The 20,835-nt window shown below is 46.5% G+C and overlaps 5 protein-coding genes across 5 annotated transcripts; 1 reads left to right on the plus strand and 4 right to left on the minus strand.

Moving 5' to 3' along the window:
- Positions 1–30: 30 nt before the first annotated feature.
- On the minus strand, positions 31–1,808 carry F4822DRAFT_126577 (alpha/beta-hydrolase). Its single transcript, XM_051452645.1, has 7 exons — positions 1,782–1,808; positions 1,686–1,721; positions 1,585–1,618; positions 1,257–1,524; positions 612–1,093; positions 184–553; positions 31–56 (listed from the first exon to the last, which is right to left on the minus strand). Exons 4-6 carry the CDS (start codon positions 1,273–1,275, stop codon positions 200–202), a joined length of 855 nt encoding a protein of 284 aa, XP_051318133.1. The 5' UTR covers positions 1,276–1,524; positions 1,585–1,618; positions 1,686–1,721; positions 1,782–1,808; the 3' UTR covers positions 31–56; positions 184–199.
- A 1,484-nt stretch (positions 1,809–3,292) lies between these two features.
- F4822DRAFT_126619 (uncharacterized protein) lies at positions 3,293–4,964 on the minus strand. Its single transcript, XM_051452646.1, has 3 exons — positions 4,144–4,964; positions 3,934–4,076; positions 3,293–3,866 (listed from the first exon to the last, which is right to left on the minus strand). The coding sequence occupies exons 1-3, from the start codon at positions 4,806–4,808 to the stop codon at positions 3,385–3,387; spliced, it is 1,290 nt and encodes a 429-aa protein (XP_051318134.1). The 5' UTR covers positions 4,809–4,964; the 3' UTR covers positions 3,293–3,384.
- Positions 4,965–5,425: 461 nt separating this feature from the next.
- Positions 5,426–6,646, minus strand: F4822DRAFT_126633 (uncharacterized protein). Its single transcript, XM_051452647.1, has 3 exons — positions 6,442–6,646; positions 6,024–6,322; positions 5,426–5,927 (listed from the first exon to the last, which is right to left on the minus strand). Exons 1-3 carry the CDS (start codon positions 6,469–6,471, stop codon positions 5,477–5,479), a joined length of 780 nt encoding a protein of 259 aa, XP_051318135.1. The 5' UTR covers positions 6,472–6,646; the 3' UTR covers positions 5,426–5,476.
- A 635-nt stretch (positions 6,647–7,281) lies between these two features.
- On the minus strand, positions 7,282–7,953 carry F4822DRAFT_126656 (uncharacterized protein). Its single transcript, XM_051452648.1, has one exon. The coding sequence runs from the start codon at positions 7,708–7,710 to the stop codon at positions 7,333–7,335; it is 378 nt and encodes a 125-aa protein (XP_051318136.1). The 5' UTR covers positions 7,711–7,953; the 3' UTR covers positions 7,282–7,332.
- An 8,454-nt stretch (positions 7,954–16,407) lies between these two features.
- On the plus strand, positions 16,408–18,485 carry F4822DRAFT_126769 (uncharacterized protein). The gene is made up of 2 exons (XM_051452649.1): positions 16,408–16,586; positions 16,698–18,485. The coding sequence occupies exon 2, from the start codon at positions 16,726–16,728 to the stop codon at positions 18,457–18,459; it is 1,734 nt and encodes a 577-aa protein (XP_051318137.1). The 5' UTR covers positions 16,408–16,586; positions 16,698–16,725; the 3' UTR covers positions 18,460–18,485.
- The last annotated feature ends 2,350 nt before the right edge of the window (positions 18,486–20,835 follow it).

Raw genomic sequence — 20,835 nt, forward strand, 5'->3', positions numbered from 1 at the left:
GGTACTCATCCTTTACGTGGAATTAGGGGACAAACGGCGTTAGTACTGGTAGCTACCTAGGTAGTTTATGTTAGTAGAAATGATCAAAAAAGAGAAGGTGGTATTTCAGTGCTTCTGTAAATTTTACGACGCAAGTCATCCACAACTAGTCGGTATCCCGTAAACACTTGACCCACTACTTACAACAACATGTTGAGAACTAAATGCCCAAGAACCCATTAACAAGCTTCGCAATTTGCGCAGCTAACTTTTCCGGCTGGCTGACGAACGGCATATGCCCCGTTTTAAAGTCGACCACATCCCATTTGACCTTCGACTTCTCCAGCCATAAATTCTGGACAAATGTAGGATTGCAACTATCATCTACGGTGCGGATATACGCCCTCTTCCCATCAAATGCTTTATCCGCCCAAGCAGGCGCCGTAGCTTTCGTCTCAAACGCCAAACAAGCATGCGGCGTCATCTCTTTCTCCAGTTTCGCAGCTAGCGCAGGGTCGCAGTCGTTATATAGGACCTCCGTTGCTGGCTCAATCAGAGAAAGCCCTTTAGATGGCTAAAACCCGACGTATCAATATTTTGCTCTACCCAAGAGGAACCTGGGTTGAATATACCTTGTCCACTTTGATAAACGGGGGATAATTACCGCCGATCGCATCGAACAGGGATTCGTTTTCAAGTGTGATGTTGCCCGCAGCGTAAATAAGCCCAACAACCCCGCCGGTCTTCCCTTCCTTACTGCGGGTCTCTTTGTCTAGGTTCTTCGCTGCGCCGCCGTAAGAATGGGCGAGGATGACAACATCTCTATTCTCTAGAAGAGGGAGGAGAACATTGTCGCGCAATGAAGCAATATCCTCTGCGCAAGTTGCTGTAGTCGGATCTGAAGGGTTATTGCTGGGGTACGGTCCTGGGTGAGTTGAGAGCCCAGCTTCTTTCAAGTGAGGGACTATCGGGTCGAAGCCTTCAGCCGTGCCAAATGCACCCGGGACGAGGAGAATAACTGGTAAGTTTGCAGAAGACATGACAGCGATATGAGAAGTAATTTCAAAGAACGGATTGTCGTGACCAGAAAATGCGTCAATTAAGAATAGAATGCCTTTTAAGGGTGAGAATCCCGGGTTACACATCTCAGGTAAGGGATAACATCTCTTGCAAAAATGCCATGCCCCATCCTATGCTGACCGCAGCAGCAATTTAGAGATGTTGAGATGTCTGACCAACGTTGAAAAGCGCAACTAGAAATATGTAAGGTTAATTACCTATATTTGCGCAAGCCATATCCCTTCGCTTTTCTTTTTCTACCTGAACCTTTGGTTCGAGTTCGAGCTGCCGATACACCTAATATTTTTCGCTATCCGGGCGTAATCTCATCGCATCTCGTGGATCTCATAGAAACTTGCCAGTGTAGTCTTTATGCTTATGAGGCTATTCCTTACTTTTCCCCCGTCGTTTCGTTACACTTCAGTTCTGATGCCGCTGGGCAAAAGGAGTAGGTGTCCGGCTAGATGATTGGGTTGTCCTTGTCGCCTTCACCAGTGAGCTCTCCGCACTTTGAGCCGAGGATTACTGGCTTGCCACCTAACTTACCTAGGTCTATGCCATCCAACTTGCAACCAACATGCTGTGATGTAGGACGACACACCATCAACTCGTGTTCTGAGCGAACCGACATATCTAGGTAGAAATACCGAGCTTCCGTACTCTCCGGATAAGGCGACGCGTGTCTACGAAATCGTATTATCAGAATTGGAAGCCGCACGAGATAATCGGAAATGCACTAGTACCTAGGTAACATGCCAACCTCAAGATAGTTATAATCATAAATGATTATAGGAAATTTTAGATATCTTGTGAAAAGTTGCTCTTGGCGAGGCCCTGGACGGAGATGGATTACCGCGTGGCCAACAGCCACTTACATCACTCACCTAACCATCTAGCCGAGACACAATCCGCTACCCGAACCCCCAGACCGATTTTCTTTTTGCACCTTTAGCTAGCTAATGGCGTACATTAGAGGATGGCGATAGTCAAGACACTACGACCCGCTAAAGAATTTCTCTTTGCCTAGAATCATAATCTCCATCGGGCTGTGTTGAACTACAAGATTTCCCCCAATTAAGACCTCCTAAATGGACAGCTATGCATTGAGAGACGTACCTCAGTACCTAGGTACATCAGTATAAGTATCTATTGAATGTTGGTGAGATGCGCCACCTCCTATTGACGTCGCGTAATACAGGGCTGGGCTTACATGCTTTATAATCTCTTTTCTCATACTGTACACATGATGTATACAAGAAGTACCGAACGCCAGAGCGATAAGGTGAGAGGCAAATAATACAAACGGGAGGAAATATTCTCCTTTTCTTTCCCCCATACATCCCTAGAGTAGGAATCTAATCAATTATCGAGCCATAATATCCTCCCATACGTACGAACAACCTACTGTCCAGCCATCCCGAAGAAATCAATACATCACCAATATAAAAAAAGAGTCCCGATTAAGTAACAAAAAAAATCGCCACGATACGATAACACGCATACACCAATCTACCTCACCGAGAACGCCCGAAGCAACGGGTTCCTGCAACCCGACTCCCCTCGCCAATCGGAAACCCAGCCCACCACCAACCAAGCCACCACCACCCTATCGTCTAGAACGGTCCAATTCATAGGCTACATCCGTGCTACCCTACGCATGCATCTAATATGGAGCCCACCAGGCCGGAGAGCTTACACCGCGGCCTTGCGCCATGCATGTATGCACATGTACGTACATCAGGTGGTATATACAACATGCATGGCTAGCTCCCTTGCCTATAGTATCTATTAGTATTAGATACGTTAGGTAGGCATTAAGAACCCTCAAAAAAAGAGAGACAATGCAGCCCATATCACGGAACGGCACGGCAAACGCGCCTCGCCTCCCTCGCAGAGGTGTATTTGTCACCTTATGCGGAGAGCTCTCCTAGCAGAGCGATTGGATGGTCCCCTTGCATGAACTGTACGTGTACCGCGCACCGTGCTTAAATAGCTGTGATATATCTCTATTAGTTCTCTTGCACCGGGGGTGTTCCATATCGAACATAGAATTTCTATACATGGGTTTGGGTAGGTAGGTATAGTAGTGGAACTTCGACGGATTGCTAACTCCCTACATATAGATACATATGCGCTAAGAAATACGGACGTGCGTGCATGCATTTGAGGGTACTTCGTTGAGAACGCAGAATATCTCTACACACCCCTTCCTACCCGATCCCTATCGTCAAATCCTCCTCAAGCACCTAATACGAAGGGTCTAGTCGTTCGATATATCTATTCGATCCCTTGCCGATTAGGTGGGGGACACGAACCATAGATGGAGATCTATGGCACGGCTCCTCCTCACGCCTCTAATAGGTTGAGCCAGTTCAACACCATCATAGCTTTTAACAGGTTCCCACGCATGTCCATATGCACTCCGTCGTACATGGTCGCTTGAATGCTCATGTTCCACGTCCCCAGATGGTCAACTCTCCTCTTGGCCGCCTGGACCGCCATCGCGTGCTCGAACTGGACCAGGGCTTTATTACCCTGGCTGACGATCCACTCATCCGGCTTCTTGTCTCCCGCTGCGTTGGGTGTCATCAGAAGGATCGGCAAGTTTTTTCTAGGGCTGCGTCCTCGTAGTCGCGTACGCGCTCCCGTCTTAGAATCGATCGTGTCTAGCACCGTGTCCAGCCAATTTACAGCCTGGTCTACCTCGAGATTGTTCCAGAGTCCGTGCCCAAGGATAAAGGCCTTCTGCTGGGAAGGATTGGGATCGATTGCCTTCTCAAGCCGGCGGCGCTCATCCTCCGGTATAGGGTACCGAACTATCTGCTCAACTGCCGTCATACGTCAACCTGACAAGTTCCTGATTCCATATTTTCAGGGCCTGCCGTGATGACCTACTCCGCAACTCCGTAGCCCACTCTGGGATCACTTTCGGGCATATGAAACTCAGTGGGTCATGTTCTATAACGTCCGCCGTACTAAAAATACCCTGAACTGAACAATCACGAACGTCGAACTGGTTGTTACAGAAGCACTTGCGTCTGTGGGCTTCGTGTTAGTAACGAGGTAGCTGGATTTCGAGAAAGGGTGCTTGTTTCCACATCGTACTTTTCTTGTTCGTTGAAGTTCCAGTCAGTGACTCCACCATATCCCAAATCCTCACGAACCAGGATGTTCAACGCTCCGATAACGTGTCTAAGCATAGAGTCGCCCACAAGAATGACTTGGGAATATTTGCTTAGTATCCTACACACGTCCCATGTGTCGAACCACTGCATGTCACATCCACGAGGTACGTATGGTGCATCCTTCCCAATCCGACCGCCGGTGGACATAGCCGTTAGCATCGAGTTCTTGTCCACGCAGACATGTCCGAAAGGCACGTGAAGGTCCAAGGAAGAGACATTACACGCTTTTCCCCGATGCTTATATCCAGCGAGTGTGTCTCTCAATTCTGCAGACCGTGACTCCGGTAGGTAACCAAGTGGAAACCCACACCCTTGGGGCGTATTAAAACTGGGGATAGGGTGCCAATAGGAGATGACCGTAATCGCAGCCACGAAAACCAGAAGGTATCTACTAAACCTCCTAGCTAATCTCGGTGATGCTGTTATATACGTGCTAGGAGGATTTGTTGGTGGTGGAAAAGACGAGGAGCGATTGTCAAAACTTGAAAGCCTAGACATCGTTCGTCCGCGACGGTGGCTTTTATCCGTGGACCCCCTAGAGGACTCCCCCTGAAATGCAGGGTCGTGAAGATTATCGCCGAACATTATGTCAGCAACTTTTCGTTTCTTCACCGCCGGACTTTTACATTGATCAAAGCATGCATAGTTGTGCTCTTCTGGCAGGCAGCGGAAAAAGACGATGTACGATGGAAAATGGGAACGTGTTTTAAGGTTTAAGGCGAAATCATATTGGTCCAGGTAAGCAACCTCCAGTAGTTGACATTCTGATAAAAAGTGCGGTTACACGATAGCAACTTCTTCGGCGGGCATAGGAACTCGTTATGCTTTCGATCTAAGTCAGATCTAGCTACAAGGGAAGTAGTAGACTTTACCACTGCATACTAGGTATCTAGGCGCATGCCCTTCGAACTCAGTCCCTTCATATTACGTAATGCATCGTTAAAGGAGATCACCGAGTCACTATATCTAAGCAAGTCACAGTTTCAAACGGAAATAAGGCATCACAGTCGATATTTTCCCATTTCCTGCCCACTACTACTCCAGCAATGCTTATGGGTAAGCCGAAATCACGTTTATCAAATCAACGCCGGCGTACCGATTAGAACCTTAGGAACAGTATTCCCATGTACCGTTTCCCTTTTTTCCGTTTGAAAACCTTTCCATTTCATTTTCTCAGCCGCCATCACCTTGGCCTCGAGACTTTTTTGCGAAACTAAAACATCACATCACTTCACCTCCCACTCCGACTTCTCCTAGAGGTAGTCCTCTAACTCTTCATCCGACTCAAAGACCCAAGGGGGCAGGAACTGGTCGCGCTTGACCCTGCGCTCCTCATTGATCGCCTCACGTTCGTGTCGGTAAACGATGAAGGGCCTGACGATGTTGCAGCACTTATGGCGAATGCTCCTGATGAACTTGTCTACCGCCTTCGCCAACTCGTCGGTGTCCTCAGCTAGCAGGTCCTCTAAAGCATCTTCGTAATCACTTTCGCTATCGCTATCCTCGTCGTTGTGGTCGATATAGCGAAGGAGCTTCCTCATGCTCTCAGCCGTCTTCGCGGGCTGCTCGTCGATGAATTGCTGTCGCGCTGCCATGGCCTTGATTGAGAAGTTGAACAGGGTCTCTTCGTGAATGTCGCGCAGCCAATACCAACCTCCCATGTGTTGGGCAACCTCTTTCCAGAACTGGCGGGGGTTAAAGTCACTATAATGAAGAATGTTAGTGATAGTCACATCGGGCGACTGTCAAACACGTGAGTTCCACCAGGTTGGAAAGGGTAATAAATGATTGTTTACGTACCTGATTCGAAGATGTTTGGCCAAATAGGCACCTGTCTTGAAGAAACCCACGAGCCAGGAGAGTGGAGCGTGTTCGTCGCCCCAGAACTCAACAAGTCCCTCGAATACTTTGACGAAGTCATCGCACTCTGAAGTTGTCAAGAGGTAAGTACGCGCGGGGTTCAGCTCCGACTTCCATACAAAACCTTCGACGGGTAGGTACTTCTCGAGAGATTTGTTGTTATGAGGTTCGCGTTTTCGCATCTCCTCTGCCATCTCACCAGTTGGCAGGTGCTGCTTGATTGTTTGAGGTTCTGCCATCTAAAATCTTGTTAGAAGAAAATAGATATGCCAATAATTTACATCGCAAAAAACGCATCAAAATACAAGGGGAGAAGGTGAAATAAAATCAAATAAAGACCAAGAAATAATAGACCTACTGTGGAAGATTCTGCTTCAGGAGAAGCCATGCTTGGATGTGGTTATCCCCGGTGGGGGAAGAGGAAAACAAATTTTGAGCAGTGAAAGTATTGTGTTTGGTAGAGTAGAAAGAGTGACGAAGAACTCACTTCGAAGGGCTAGGTGAGAAATGAAGGAATATGGTGAATCATTTTAGCAATGTACATGATCGTTGCGGTAACTAGGTCCACGATAGCACGGTTTGGTTCAAACACCAGGACGTGGTAGACCAATGAAGTACGTGTAGCTCTCGCCCCTCGTAAACTTAACTAGGCGACTACACGCAGAACATTGAAGCATCCACACACGTATGGCAGCTACACGCGCAGCTCCAGGTCAGGTCTATTCTTTCCCATACTACCAAAGCAAATTTTTTGTTCCTGAGTACGGTCACGTCCTGACTATCAAGCTCCTAAGAGCTTTCTATTACACAACTGAATAGGATGTAGACGTGTCAATAACAACCGCAGGTGCGACGTCTGGAACAATTACCAACTTGTGTAGACACTCAGACGGCGCTAAGTAGATGACTCTTGGTGGTTACGGGTAGTAACTGCCACATTCGTGTTGTGTCTTCTGGCTTAACTCGCCGTTCCTAACTATTCCTGGCTTAAGATCCGTCTCATTGTTAACACCGCTTGTGAATGATGACTTAAGTAGGAAAGCTGTATCAAGTATGTATTGGCTCTTATTCATATCTCCTTACGAGGACATAAGTCAGTGGACGAGGGTCTATCAAAAGTGAAGTTGAAGATATTCAACACTCTATAAACAATAGATAACTAGTCATTGACGACATGTAGACAGACTAAACTATAAGAGCCTCGATCTGCGCTCTCTTGGCACAGCAGGACCCTTTCAAATGAAAATAGTCAGCGGAGCGGATTCCGTCTTGGCAGGGGCCCCGTCGAACAAGTCCAGGCCACCGAACTTGCTGCTGTATTACATAACGATCTCTGCGATCGTCCTTCCCCATCATCGGAGAATAAAAATCGAGTGGCCAAAGTGGGCGCATGAGCACACACAGAGTGGGGAAATGGGATGATCGTTGTGATTTCATTATAGGAAAAAGATTTGAGTGGGTTTCGTGGGGTTTTTGAAAAAAAGGAGGCAAAGAGTAGCTGAGGTAATATTTTCGCCACTCCCTTTTTACTTCCGAATGGATGTGCACATGTATGAAAGGGGCGAACTGGCGAGACGTTAGTAAGAAAAATAATACTGGGAAAAGAAAAAGCGGTAAGGATATTCATCTTATTAAGCTGGTTTTGATCATTCTCGGTTAAGTCTAAGTAATATGTACGGAGGGCCGATTCGTCGGGGAAAGGCGGGGCTCATCTACGGAGGAAACAAGGCGCCAGACGTTAGACCCGGGGCCGCCTGCCCTCCGAGACTGGTGGGGGTGGAGCGGGAGACGATGAAGTTAGTGCAGTGCCATGTGTCGCTTCTCGAGGCTTGGCGGAGTATATTGAGATCTGGTCTGGGCCAAGGGATCTACGTAGCCATGTTAACAATGCTTAGATCACTACCACCCTTTTTTTAAAAAAAATCTTAGTAGATCCGATCTGAAGAGTGCATTAACATGAGTAAATCACCTTGGGTAAAAGACCTATAGGCTATCATAGGGATGCGTGATTTCTTGATCCGTGAATTCCGGGTCTCATGCTGTTAAGAAGATTCGGTACGGAAATGAATAATGCCCTGTCTGTATATTTGTAGAACTTTGGTTTATCCTTAACGTCATGTGATTTTGGGAAGAGACCAGTGTCGAGCAACGCATGCAAGTGCAGCACGTAGGGAGCATGTGACTTCAGCAGTACGCGGGTCACCGCTATTCCCATTTACCATCGATGCGTCTTTGCCGGTTGGTAAGGTGCTCACCTTGCAGCCTTGTTGGGCCACAATCGCCCTACAGCAAACCGTGCACCAAACCAATGTCCACAGTTTATTAAAACATTCTCGCCACGGTGGACGACGGGCATGAAGTACACGTGTACGAACACCTTGTACCCCCAGAAACAAGGACCCACGACAATCGCACGGACGATTTTGACTACCGTGCATATCCAAAGGCATCTGTATAACTGGTCAGCCCATTCGAGAATCATTTCCTTTTAAACCCGAGGTGCATACCAAGCGATGTATAAATCGAGTATTCGTTAGCACAAGACGGGTATAGATACCTCCTTGCCAACCTGTCACCTATTTATCTACCTACTAGACATGGGCCGTAAGCAAGGGAATTGATACGGCACCCTACGACTTGCCATATTTGAAAGCGACGATCCTACACCGGGACTTTCGACTTTCTCCCGAGAATATGGTATCATGTCTGCGACTTTTACTACCCTCTACAAGCCGGTTTGAGCAAGCAGCGCCGCTTGTGGTCATGCATTTCGGAATCATGGAAAGCTGTCTGAAGTAAAACGTAAGTCAATCACCATTTGATGAGGCTGTCTGTCGGTGAGCGCAAAGCACGGGGCCTTATTGAACCAATGGTTTTCTTGCTGGTGATAAGCTACACTTAAGTGGCGCTTCGTCACATTGTGGAAGTCCCTGATTGGAACAGGGCTGGCTGGGTAAGACGTCGATCTGGAAAAATTCTAGACACTTCAAGTCTCATGGAAGACTCATTTGGTAGTGAAACATCGTGGGGGTCGTTGGGCAGTGCATACGATACTAGGCAGTGCGTCGGTAACGATTGATAATCGCGTTTCAATGTCAATTAAACTTCGTTTCTCAGACGAAAGGGTCAGTAACCTTGGATGTATCTTCATTCCTTCGTAAACCAGGCCTTGTTCGTAAGGAGAAATATTGTTTTCGACCAACAGGCAGTCTTGCCGGGAGGAGCTTGGACCGCGTGTAAGCACGTAAAAAGTCGAACTCGCAAGGCCTCAAATGTACCATGAGAGTTGAAGTGCGTTTTCTCTGTATGCGGTCATCATGGCTAGGCGACGGACAGCACCAGCGAGCTGGTTGCAATCCTTTATCAAGATGGATGTGTTTGACGTTTGCATGTCTTGGAAGATTAGTTGGAAAACCCATTTCTTTTTCACACTCGGCTAGGATTTCAACAAGGGTAATCCTGCGGTCAGCAGCAAGTATCCAAGTAACTGGAAAGGCTCTTCTAGATATCCAATACAAGTAAATTAGAATTACCTAGGTTACCATCTAGTTCCAAGATTCTCACATCAATCCACGATAACACTTGTTCTCAGCTATTCCGTGAATGTTGGCAAGGTGGGTATGCAAACTCGCGAAAAGTGTCCTCGGGAAGCCCCTTGTTCGGTTTCAGGGCACCCTACGAGACGTGTGTGCCTCTGAAGCCGATTGTAATAGGTAGACGGGTTTTAGCCCACCATGTTGCTCTCAATGGCGCAATGCAGCATCAGGCTTAGGGGGGGCGTTTGCCATTCTGACGAATGAGATAATCCCCGCAGAATGCATAAATCTATTGGTCCAAATGATTAATGAATGCGACTAAGTTGCCTCGATAGATTAAACCCCATCGAGGACCCGTACTGCTTACTCGAGCAGTCGAGATGCATCTGCTTGGGTGTAGATGCGTGCGTATTGCCTACATATTTGCGTTGCATCTCTCCTGCATAGGGGCATATAGGCGTGCCATGTCGGGGGGCTGTGAACAGGTATTAAGGGCAAGTTAGTTTACATCTATACAGTATTAACTGTGGTGTAATACACCTAGAATTGTCGAAGGCCAAGCTTTAGTCCAGGTACGATGGTTGCTCTTATAAAAGCACGAATCGGGATCCGTTCCATGTATTGTCTCAACGCCGGCCAACCACCCAGTTGTGTTGTTTTCTAGCAAGCCGAAATGTCGAGAAATGTCGACCATTTTCTTATAATGGACAACAATATGTGATGTAACCCATCCTGCAGTTTTGCGATAAAGCCGCCTTACCCAGCGAGTGATGAACGCCGAGAGAAAAAATCGTCAAAGGTAGGCAAGATATGCGCTGCGTGTCCATTCGAATTTGAGGCTGATATCTCTCTACCCACCATCATGGATTGCAAGATCCAGTGGTTGACATGAGTTTGTAGTAGTCTTTGATAGAATGCCAACGAAGCTTCGATGAATAAGTTATCATAAGAGATCGGAGAACCTATGATAAGTACCTACCCAGGTAGGACTTATTGTATACCTAAGTCTTCGAGTATTTGCTCATTCCATAAGTGATCACGGCCACGTCCGAGAAAACTTTTCGTCGCTGGTGACGGGAATGACCATGTTCCTAACCGAAGCGAAATGGTTCAAAAGCAATGCCACAGACGGGGTAAGTACAACCTAGCCAGCCGATGAAGACAATGGACGAAAATATTTCAAGCTACCTAGGTACCTTGTTAAATATTCCTTATCCTTGATTAGTCTCTTCGAGTTGGTCCGGGGTGAGGACAACACGTGGTCTAGAAAATAGCTGCCAATTCTGGAATGCCTATATACATGTAAGACGAAGACTTACAGCCATATACTTTCTGTGTGCCCCCATACAAGGAAGGGAAGACCTATTCTAGGTGATCTCGTGCTATTCGTGAAAGAGGGGAATAGGCGAAGAACAGTTCGAGAAGCCCAGCAGGCACCCGAAAAAAAAAGGAAGCCAAAACGCTATGTACTTCATATTCGCTTCAACATGGATCATCGAGATATTTCTATCCATTTGTTGTTATTTTAGTGCATCAATACGGCTAGCCATAGTGTTGCTACCTAGGACATGGTAGCTAATGATAAGAAGAAAATAAAAAGCAATACCCTTAGATGTAGAAGAATGTACATATATGATGTATGGTGTATGATGTATATTGTTGTTGGGTTAGGTAGGTGAAATAGACGAAGTACCTCTCTATTTGTTAGGACGCTAATAAGTTCGCGTTCGTTCCAAATGATGAGAAAGTAGAATGGCGGAATGGAGGGGATGGAGGGGCCATCATGCCCCATGTCCACGCAATTGCCCTTTTTTGCAAGGCCAGATAGTGGGTTCTGGGTTGTGTTAAGGAACGGTGTTTCTGAGAAAAGCCGCTAAGGCTGAAAAGCGTCTAGATTCGCGGCATGAGCAGCTAGCACGAGGTGGGCTGCTGGGATCGAGCTTTTTTAAGTGGGGATTATGATATGCCCCACTAGGTACATATGCATCTTAAATAGGTACATTTGTACGTTTCTCATGTAGCTTGAACACCTTAACACCCATACGCCTATACGTAAGTACCTACAATAGATATATACCTAGGTAGATAAACATAGATAGTTATATAGAGAAAATATTATGGATGGATAATGGTGTTCATTTTGGTTGAAATGAGAGTTGAGACTAAATAGAATCTATAAGACTTATTATCGATATCTAAACATATTTAAGGATTATAAAGCTATCTGAAAAAAGATACTCTTAACTTTCTATTAATTAGAAAAGAAATGCGTGCGGGCTACCTAGGTACGTATACATAATCTGGCGTATCACATTAGAATACGTAACGTGGCTTAGGAAGTACATTATTTGGGTATGCGGTGTAGTACTACTACCAAGTATTTGCACATTGATATTCAGTTAGATACCTCCATTTCATATACTCAATTTGTTTGTACAAAAGAAAACACAAAGATCCCATCTCCCTTTGCCCTAGCCGTTTTAACTTTAAACCGGCAGCATGGTTCAAATGTTGAGCATGAATAAAGGATACTCCGTTACGCGTTCTTTGAAGAGAAATGGGTGAGATTCTGCTGGAGTAAGCCTTCACTCCCACCAAAGCGAAACCTTCTTTAACGACCCCCCGACCCGCGCCATAGGAACAACTCTAGATCCATCCATCTAAATGCTTGCTGATATATCGATAGAGAGAGGTCCACTCTTAAGTGGTACCTAGGTAGTGCCATCGTATCGAACAATCCACCTTCGTGGAGATACCTTATTTGGTAGCTGGTTGGATATGTCCTTAACGACCCACACAGACCAGACAGACTGAATAGAGAGCTCTTTGGAAAGAGCCAAGACTTGTCAGAAGTGAGCCTAAAAGAAGATAGTGGGGATAAGTAAAGTACTTACGTAGGGGGAGGAAAGGGATGTCGACGTAGCATCGGGCTACATTTCAGCTATCTGCATTGCTTGGCGCTGTTGCTGCTGGGGGCCCCCCGGTACTCTTCGCCCAGTTCCAGCCAATCATCTCACCCTCCGGCGTCCGAACCCTCCATCTCGATGTAGATGCCTTGTTGCCTGATCTTCACCGGTCGGTCTGGCACATGCACTAGGGGGAAATCTGATAATGGACGAATGCATCCTCCTTGACATAATTGGAATGCCCTCTTGGTATTTACCTATCTAGATGTAGCACAAAAGAAGCTCTTGGATGCCGGATTTAATACTCAAAGTAAAGCCTTCTCTAGCCGGATAGATCTACCATTCGAAAGCCGGCAAACCTCAGGGTTAATGAAGCCTTTCCTTGATTAGAACATATTTCGCTTTCCGAGTCGAGGTTCGGAGTTGCAACCCGAGTCCTCGATGCTGGGTCAGTAACACGCCAGCCACAACATCCAACCCTTGGGGGTGGACAGCATCGGCCCCTTTGTTTAGGGCAGATAGTTGGTAGCCTATCTCATGGCGGGGTCTTCTGGGTAAAGGGAAAAGATGTATTGTATGTATCTCCTTACTAACAGAGACTAATACACTAGAAGGAGATCACGGAAACATTAGATTCTTGCACTTTGATCGGATTTGAGCGTTTTTAGTCCACCATCTCCACACAACCCTCCCTCCTTCGAGTTACCACGCGACATATTGAGACGTTTTGAGAAATTGTGCAAACAAATGTCGAAGGCGATCCCCCGAGGCTACTACTACGCCTGGGCAAGCAGCATGACGTTCCTGCGATCCTATCGCTTAAACACCTATACCAACAAACAAGCGACAACTGCCGTAGTTTGTCCCCGTATATCTTCGTACATCTCGATCATCACTCAGGACTTAGTCGGCCATTCATAATCTTATTAATTCATCGATCTGATTAAACTATGCCAATCTGTCTTAACCGATCTTGGTCCTTAAAAAAGAAAAGCTCGGTACTGTATCGAATCTTCATGTCCTGAATTCTCTAGACCTCGGTATCACCACCCCAGTCTATCCCCATCACACCGGTCACTTTACACTCCAGGGTCCTGATTGGTACGATACCCATGTGCATCGTGGTACAGAAGAAATCAGGTCCATGAGGTCCGGGGTCCTTTTGTGTGGGTCGCAAAAAGAACGAGACCTACCTCTTAAAACGTTCTAGACAACCCATCAGACCTAACATTAGGAACTTCGCAGCTTCGTTTGCTTTGCTTTGCTTACATAGCAGCATGAATTGATTCAAGCACGTTTTTTTTATGTCTACAATACCTAATTATATGAAGTCCTATATCATATCATTATTCTGTTCCATATATAAATAATCAACATCGTAAACATTTTCATGCCTGAATCATTACTGGTTCTTTATCTATGACTTGATTTTCATCTTCTGTAATATATATCATAAGAGAATTCTTAGAAAACACATGTTTGCCTTGGCTTACTTAAACCCTCTATTCTATCTGAACTTGATATTTTAATATCATCACTAAGAAATGAACACGCCTTTCTTAAAGGGTGTGTCTCTATTCCTATCCGCCTAGTTCAAAATAAGTAAACAAAATAAAGTAGGGGTGCTTTATAGCAACTTACTTACTATACCAACACATAACATCTCGATCGTGCCATATCTTCCACGCTTAATAGGCAACCCTCTTCATTTTTTTCCCCTGCCCCCCCTCCCCTTCACCTTCGCATGCATCTTGCACTAGCTAGCGTAAAAAACCATACAAAACGTCTTCCCCATCTAATCGTCCCATGTTTCGTTGTTTAATATTAGCGAATGGGAACGAATGGGAGCATGTGGGGAATAAGGCAGGGTCAAGGAACTGTAATAATTTAGGTGGAATACGTACTCTATCCGTATAAGTGCTAAGGTCGGAATGGTGCCTGTCATCAATTTTTTAGAGAAGAAACATTTCAACTAACACTAACGCAACACCCCAGTCGTCACCCGCATCCCATGGATCTTTTTTTTTTCTCTGGTGCTCCTTTCCTGTTGCTGCTGCTGCTGCTTTGCAAGTCCCAAATCTGCAAGAAGGCACTGCCACACCCACAATATCCACACCCTTAACTCTCATCCCCCGGCAATTAGCTACTTCTAGCGGCGCATCGGCGTGCGTACGCTACAACCGCGCTCCGGGACTATACCTAGATACATATATAGTATAGACTACCAGACTACCAGACTTAGGTACATATGTATGTACTAGCAGCTAGCTTCATGCTAAAGTTTAGTGCGTGCACATGTCCCGGGTTCCATAGTGGAGGGTCTGGGTCGTCCAGTTGCCTTGTCATTGATTAATCTGGGTTTGGAACCAAAGATAAAAAATATGTACGAAGACCAACGCAGCTATTTCCTCTTTTTTAGTGTTCCTGGAGGGAATGCTCTCCATTTTACCGTGCGTATATGTATAATCCTATTTCATACTTATAACCACACAAATATATACCCAGGTGATCAATCGTGATTCTGGCCTAAGTTTAAAAAGAAGGGGAAATCTTACAACCCTGCGCACCATTTTCTTTATACGTTGGTCAATGTCTTAGCACGTATCTAGATACTTAGGTACCCTGCTCGGATAGATACTCAGGTACCTACATGCACACACGTATGTATTTTACGCTCCTTTAACGTTCTAAAGGACGAACAACCCTAAACCCTACATCTGAGTACCTAGCCTGAAAGAATCGAAAGCTCGGCCGGTAGATCTTATAAAGTTACAGTACCCACATACAGACGTACAGGTACCTGACGCATCGATCCTACCTACCCGCAAGGGAGTACCTAATGTAGGTACCTTAACTTAGATATGTACGTGTACAAATTGTACATATAGGTGGATGTAAGTACGAGTACTAACAGAAGATAAGTACAAAGTTTCCTAAGTTCCCAGACATTCGTTCGAATTTTAGGAAAGGACCATTTGGAACACTGACCATTGGGACCATTGACCATTCACAGACTCCAAAGTGATCAGTCAATCGACCCTTCCCAATTCTCTTCCCATCGAGGGACCTAAAAGGCTAGACAAACTTAGGCACACCATCTCATCCTCGCAGCTCTTCTCGTCCACCTCGTCCACCTTTTTTTTTTTTCCAAGTCTACCCTGTCTACCCACGTCCCCCCCATCCACATAATTCTACATTCTGCATCCATCCATTTACTGGCCAGATCAGGAACAGCCCTTTCTCATCTATTCTCTACTACTCTACTTCACTACATACTCTTCTCCCATTTTTTGTTTTTCGTTCCCCCCTACTACTCCCCTACCCCCCCCCCCCCCCGGCCTGCAACACAAGACAACCCATTTTACATACATAGTACTGCTAAATACTACCTACTTTACTACTTACTACTTTCAAACTACATACCCAGACCAGACACTATACTGTATAGCGACACAAAGCCCAAAGAGATTTGAAAGGACTGGGACCTTTTTTTTTCTTTTCCTTTTCCCACACCCCCCCATCCCACCATTATCTGCGCCCAGACGGTTGTCTTCTTTCTCCAAACCCCCAACTCGTCGTTATTATTATTCCCAAATACTTTTCCTATCTACCTACTATTACCTACCTACCTTTTACTTACATACATTTACCTGCCTTACCCGCCAACCCTTCTAACTACTTACATCTTACCTGACAATTCTTTTTTTATTTTTTATTTTTTTATGTGTCTCCTTGAGGCGACCTGCAATCTGCACTCCTCTGTCTTGCCTGGTCAGGCCTTATCGCGTCGCCCGTTTTTAAAGAATCGCCATTCTCCATATTTCCCCTCGGTCGCGTCGTCGTCGTCACCCCAAGCCCGAGATTGGACAATTCGCGGGTGTCCAGTAAACCGTCAATCGCGTCGACTAGTAATACACAACTAATATTTCTACTCATCCATCCCGCGCGCGCGCCGCAGCTCGGGGGGCGCAACCCACATTTTGACACTGCTAAGCCTACTCATCGCATCGCGACTAAGCCCAAAATAATTAAAAACAAAAAAGAAAAAAAAAAGTTTAAGAGTCAGCTCGCCTCAACTCTACGATATCTTATCCTACCCATCCCACGATCAGCGCGATCGTCATTTTGAGTGTATTATCGTAGGGTTACTAAATCTCAGGCACCTCTTGTAGGGCAGCCTGATTGCATGCATCTCTTAGCATGAACGTGGACCTGAGTACCCCCGGTGTGGTTTCAAATACAGCTACTAAATCCACTTTCTCTCCTCCCCCTTTGTCCTCGAACCGCACGAGTCCTTTTCCTCCCACCACGGCTGCTGCCACCAAGATTATCATGGCTGCGCCTGGCTTTCTTCCACAATCGCAACCTTTTAGGTCCGCCGCGCCTGTTCAGCCGCCGTATCCCCTATCTATGGCCAACATTCATCCCTTCGACCGCGATGCGACCGCTAAACCTGTCGGCACGCCCTTTGCGACAACACCCTCCCCCGTCTCGGCTGCCTTGATCCGCCGTCTACCCGTCGATACCACCGAAGACAAACTCCGCCTGATGCTTCTTTTTTCACAGGAGCTGGTTGACATCGAAATGATCTCCATAGAACAGTCAGAAGATCCAGGGTTCCGGTCCGCGATCGTCAGGTTCAAGACTCCTACCGGGGCACAGCAAGCCAAAGACATGCTTCATGGCAAGTCAATCAGTTCAAGCGACGTCGAGTTGATTGTTGAGATTGTATCTGGCAGTCCTACTGCATCCAGAAGACACCCGATCGAAGCTGCGACATCGGCTCCATCCAGTGGTCCCTCTTCGACGACTTCGTCGGGGCCAGCCTCGCGCCAATCGTCTCGATTTAACGGAGGTTTCCAGTCCTTGGAAAACATTTCACCGCCTATGAATGGTATATACGGGAGCAATGAGTTGCCGAACCCTGAATCCAGCGCGCATTACCAAAGCCTCTTCTCTCCGCAATCGCCAATCGGTAATCACCTCACCGAGCGCACGCGCATTTCCGGCAAGACACTCATAAACCACGATGTTGCGGAGGACGACGAGACACGCGAGCTTCTAAAAGATCCAGTCGCATACGCCGAAAACGGTGCGACACAGCAGCGAAGAGCTACTGCGCCTCAACTACCAATCAGTCGTATGGCCAGCTTATCGCTGAATACTGCAACCAATGGGCCAGCTTCTCTACCGCAGTACGGACATCCCAGCATGACTCCTATATCCGCGCATGGCAACACTATATCCCCAACTGTAATAAACAGTGCGAGTCACTCAATCAACTACCAGATGGGCGGCCAGCACTACCAGAGGCATAGTAACTTCCCGCCGGTTAACCCCGCCGACCAGAATCCGCCATGCAATACGTTGTATGTTGGTAACCTACCGATCGATACTTCAGAAGAGGAATTGAAGGCCATGTTTTCGAAGCAACGGGGCTACAAGCGCCTATGCTTTCGAACCAAGCAAAATGGCCCCATGTGCTTCGTTGAGTTTGAAGATGTATCGTTCGCTACGAAAGCTCTACATGAACTATACGGTACTCCCCTCCATAATAGTATCAAGGGAGGAATTCGCCTTAGTTTCTCCAAGAATCCCTTGGGAGTTCGCTCGGGTCAGACTCCGGGGCAGTCTGGTCCCGGGTCTATGGCAGGCATAAACGGGATGATGAGTGGGCCTGGTAACGGTTTTACAAGCGCAAACGGCCCTCCGCCGGGTCTTGCAGCACCCCCTGGCCTCACTCGCATAAACTACAATGGCGGGTCAACAGCACCCAACAGCGCGAGTACTCCATACTCTTCGGCGAGTTTCGCAAATACCAACAGTAACGTATGGAGCAGTTCTTTGTACAGTGGGCCGCTCTCCGCTGGTGGCTCTTCCCCAGCGACGAACGGTTCCACATCAGCATTTCCACCTTATATGATGGGGCGATAGATGATCACCAAATTGACCATAGATGCATGCATTGTGTGTTTTAGGAATGGGTCACGGGCGTTTTGGAAGATATTCGGAACGGCAATGTCGAGTAAGCTGGATTCCCGATTTACGAAGCGTTGTCCAATCGATAGGCAGCGGGCCGAAAACCGTCGCATTTACTTTTAATCCTCGAGCGTGGGACTGCTTGGCTAATGGCTGCATATGTACTGGCATTTGCAAATGGGGATGGTGGTCGTGCATGGTTTTTTTAGCGTTGGCGTCGATATTTTCACTACAATGATTCCCCCCTAGCGAACCACCGCGTGGTTCCTAATTGCCTAGGAGTTTAGAGTCATCTCGGTGTTCTATTCAAGACTTGGTCACAGGAGGCATCTATTGGTGTTTGTTTCACTTTACTTTTTCTAGCGGGTCATCAGCATTTGCATTTCTCTATTGCGACCGTTACTTAACGATGTCGTTCCTCTTATTTCCGAACTCGAACGCCGAACAGCCTCCCACTGGATATAATACGAACTATATCCATATTCTCTGGGTCTGCGTTTGCCCAGTTTAGGTCCGGAGGAGCATATAAGGCCAAGGCGACTCGGCTGATGTATTATCTATTTGGTCCCTGTTCTATATCCGCAGCATGGTGAAAAGAAAGAAAAAAAAGACGAATATGTGACACCCGATCTACGACCCAAAAATACACCAAAAATTCAAAATGCGATACCATTCTTTTACGTGCGGCATTGTCCAAAACATACCTTGGCGAAAAAAAGGGGGCAAGGACTGGTGTCAGACGGAGGGAAGGGCATTTTATACACATGGGGTCCTTCATTTCTTTAGGAGCTAGGCCGGCTGGCATTGGTACATTTTGGACGGATACTAGGGCAACTAGCGGTGTCACAAAGCATCTAGCATCTGTAGAGAGGCCGGCATTTGATCTCGGGGGAAAAAAAGGAATGGCCTCTCTGGCACATCGGCATCCCTGATATTTATTAGCATTGATCAGCGTTCTTCCATTCGATCGGCGCATCATCATCTCAAAGAGGTCTCTTCATTTTTTTTCGATGGATTTATCCTCCTTTTTATTAACGCGGGCCGATGGGTTGAGGGAAAATTAGCGAAGGAGTCTCTGAGAACGGGTTTTCATTGAATATTCGTAGGGAACTGAGGCAAAGGCAAGGCAAGGAAAGGTTGGAGACTGGCATAAGGGACAGAGAGCGAGGTCCAACAAGCAAACGAGCGCAAATAAGAGGAAGGGAAAGGGGGGAGTTACGTTTTGCGGGTTTGGGCCATATCCCAATACGCCACGGCCGCCATTGTCTTATTTTCTTTTCTTGCCTCTTGTGTTCCTTTCATATTCTGGCTGACGGAACCCATCAACCACGTTTGGTGTTCACTTATGTGTCTAGGCGAGAAGGGGAGGGGCGCGTGGCGGACTCCTATATCTTTTTTATTTCCTTTTTCCTTGATTCGAATTTTCTGTGTCTGTCACGTAATATAGCTAGCGATTCTTTTAGACGGCCACCTCGATTCACATCCATCGATCTATTATCCATTTATTCGGAAAGGAAGCATCTATCATATCTATTTATATCAATACTTATTCCTATTTGTTCATGAAAATTTTCCTCCCTTGGTCTTCTTGTCTTGCTTGAATAAGTCATCGTTGTCAGCATTTTTGTTGCATATTATATCTCTTCTTTTACTTGACTAAAAAAAATCATCACTATTATTATTACCGAATATTCTAGTTAAGATTTCATGTGTAACAGGCTGGAGACGAGATAAGAGCTATTGGCTGGTTGGTTGGGGTTGGGCTATCCTATCAGGTGTCTAGGGAGTCAGCATAATGGCCGACTGCTCTACATATAAGGAGTTCTTAGCGAGGTTTGGGGGGCGCTGGGCTTGAGCGATGTGTGGGTAGTATTGTTGCATGTACGAACGGGCCGGTATTATTCACTAATTCAGCAGTCACTAGGCGATGGCTTACTTGTTCCTGTATCGACTATGCGGTTGACTATGTATAGTCATAGGTACATACTTAGGTTCTCACGTATTTACTGAATGTCCATGAGATTATACGTCTGGGTACTCATTATACGCTATATGAAATACGCCATCTACTACTCATAGATAGAGTGTGCCTATAATGTTATGCCGCTGACAAGGGGTAGACGGGTCGGGTACCGTCGGGATAGACTTTACCGCGCTGATCTTAATGCCTACGGGAATTCATAAAAGAAAAAAGACACAAGCCCATGTAGTTGAAGTCGTGATAGAGGGGACATGCACAGGGCCGCTTGCGGCGGCGTGGCGGAAATAATGCGATGATCTGATCTTGCTGGCGATGGCGTAGTATCTAGATCTCGCATTGGTTATCTGACC

Source organism: Hypoxylon trugodes (genome assembly GCF_022578975.1).
Source record: "Hypoxylon trugodes strain CBS 135444 unplaced genomic scaffold F4822scaffold_2, whole genome shotgun sequence".
Lineage (NCBI taxonomy): Eukaryota > Fungi > Ascomycota > Sordariomycetes > Xylariales > Hypoxylaceae > Hypoxylon > Hypoxylon trugodes.

Bases quoted from the DNA above. Each gene is read 5' to 3' on its own strand.
- F4822DRAFT_126577 (XM_051452645.1), bottom strand. The intron at 554-611 runs GTATATTCAACC...GTCGGGTTTTAG, and splicing joins CGTTTATCAAAGTGGACAAG to CCATCTAAAGGGCTTTCTCT.
- F4822DRAFT_126619 (XM_051452646.1), bottom strand. From the start codon at position 4,808: ATGTTCGGCGATAATCTTCACGACCCTGCATTTCAGGGGGAGTCCTCT. The intron at 4,077-4,143 runs GTACGATGTGGA...CGAAGCCCACAG, and splicing joins AACTTCAACGAACAAGAAAA to ACGCAAGTGCTTCTGTAACA. The intron at 3,867-3,933 runs GTAGGTCATCAC...GTATGACGGCAG, and splicing joins GTGGGCTACGGAGTTGCGGA to TTGAGCAGATAGTTCGGTAC.
- F4822DRAFT_126633 (XM_051452647.1), bottom strand. From the start codon at position 6,471: ATGGCTTCTCCTGAAGCAGAATCTTCCACA. The intron at 6,323-6,441 runs GTAGGTCTATTA...ACAAGATTTTAG, and splicing joins CTGAAGCAGAATCTTCCACA to ATGGCAGAACCTCAAACAAT. The intron at 5,928-6,023 runs GTACGTAAACAA...TCTTCATTATAG, and splicing joins GCCAAACATCTTCGAATCAG to TGACTTTAACCCCCGCCAGT.
- F4822DRAFT_126656 (XM_051452648.1), bottom strand. From the start codon at position 7,710: ATGAATATCCTTACCGCTTTTTCTTTTCCCAGTATTATTTTTCTTACT.
- F4822DRAFT_126769 (XM_051452649.1), top strand. From the start codon at position 16,726: ATGAACGTGGACCTGAGTACCCCCGGTGTGGTTTCAAATACAGCTACT.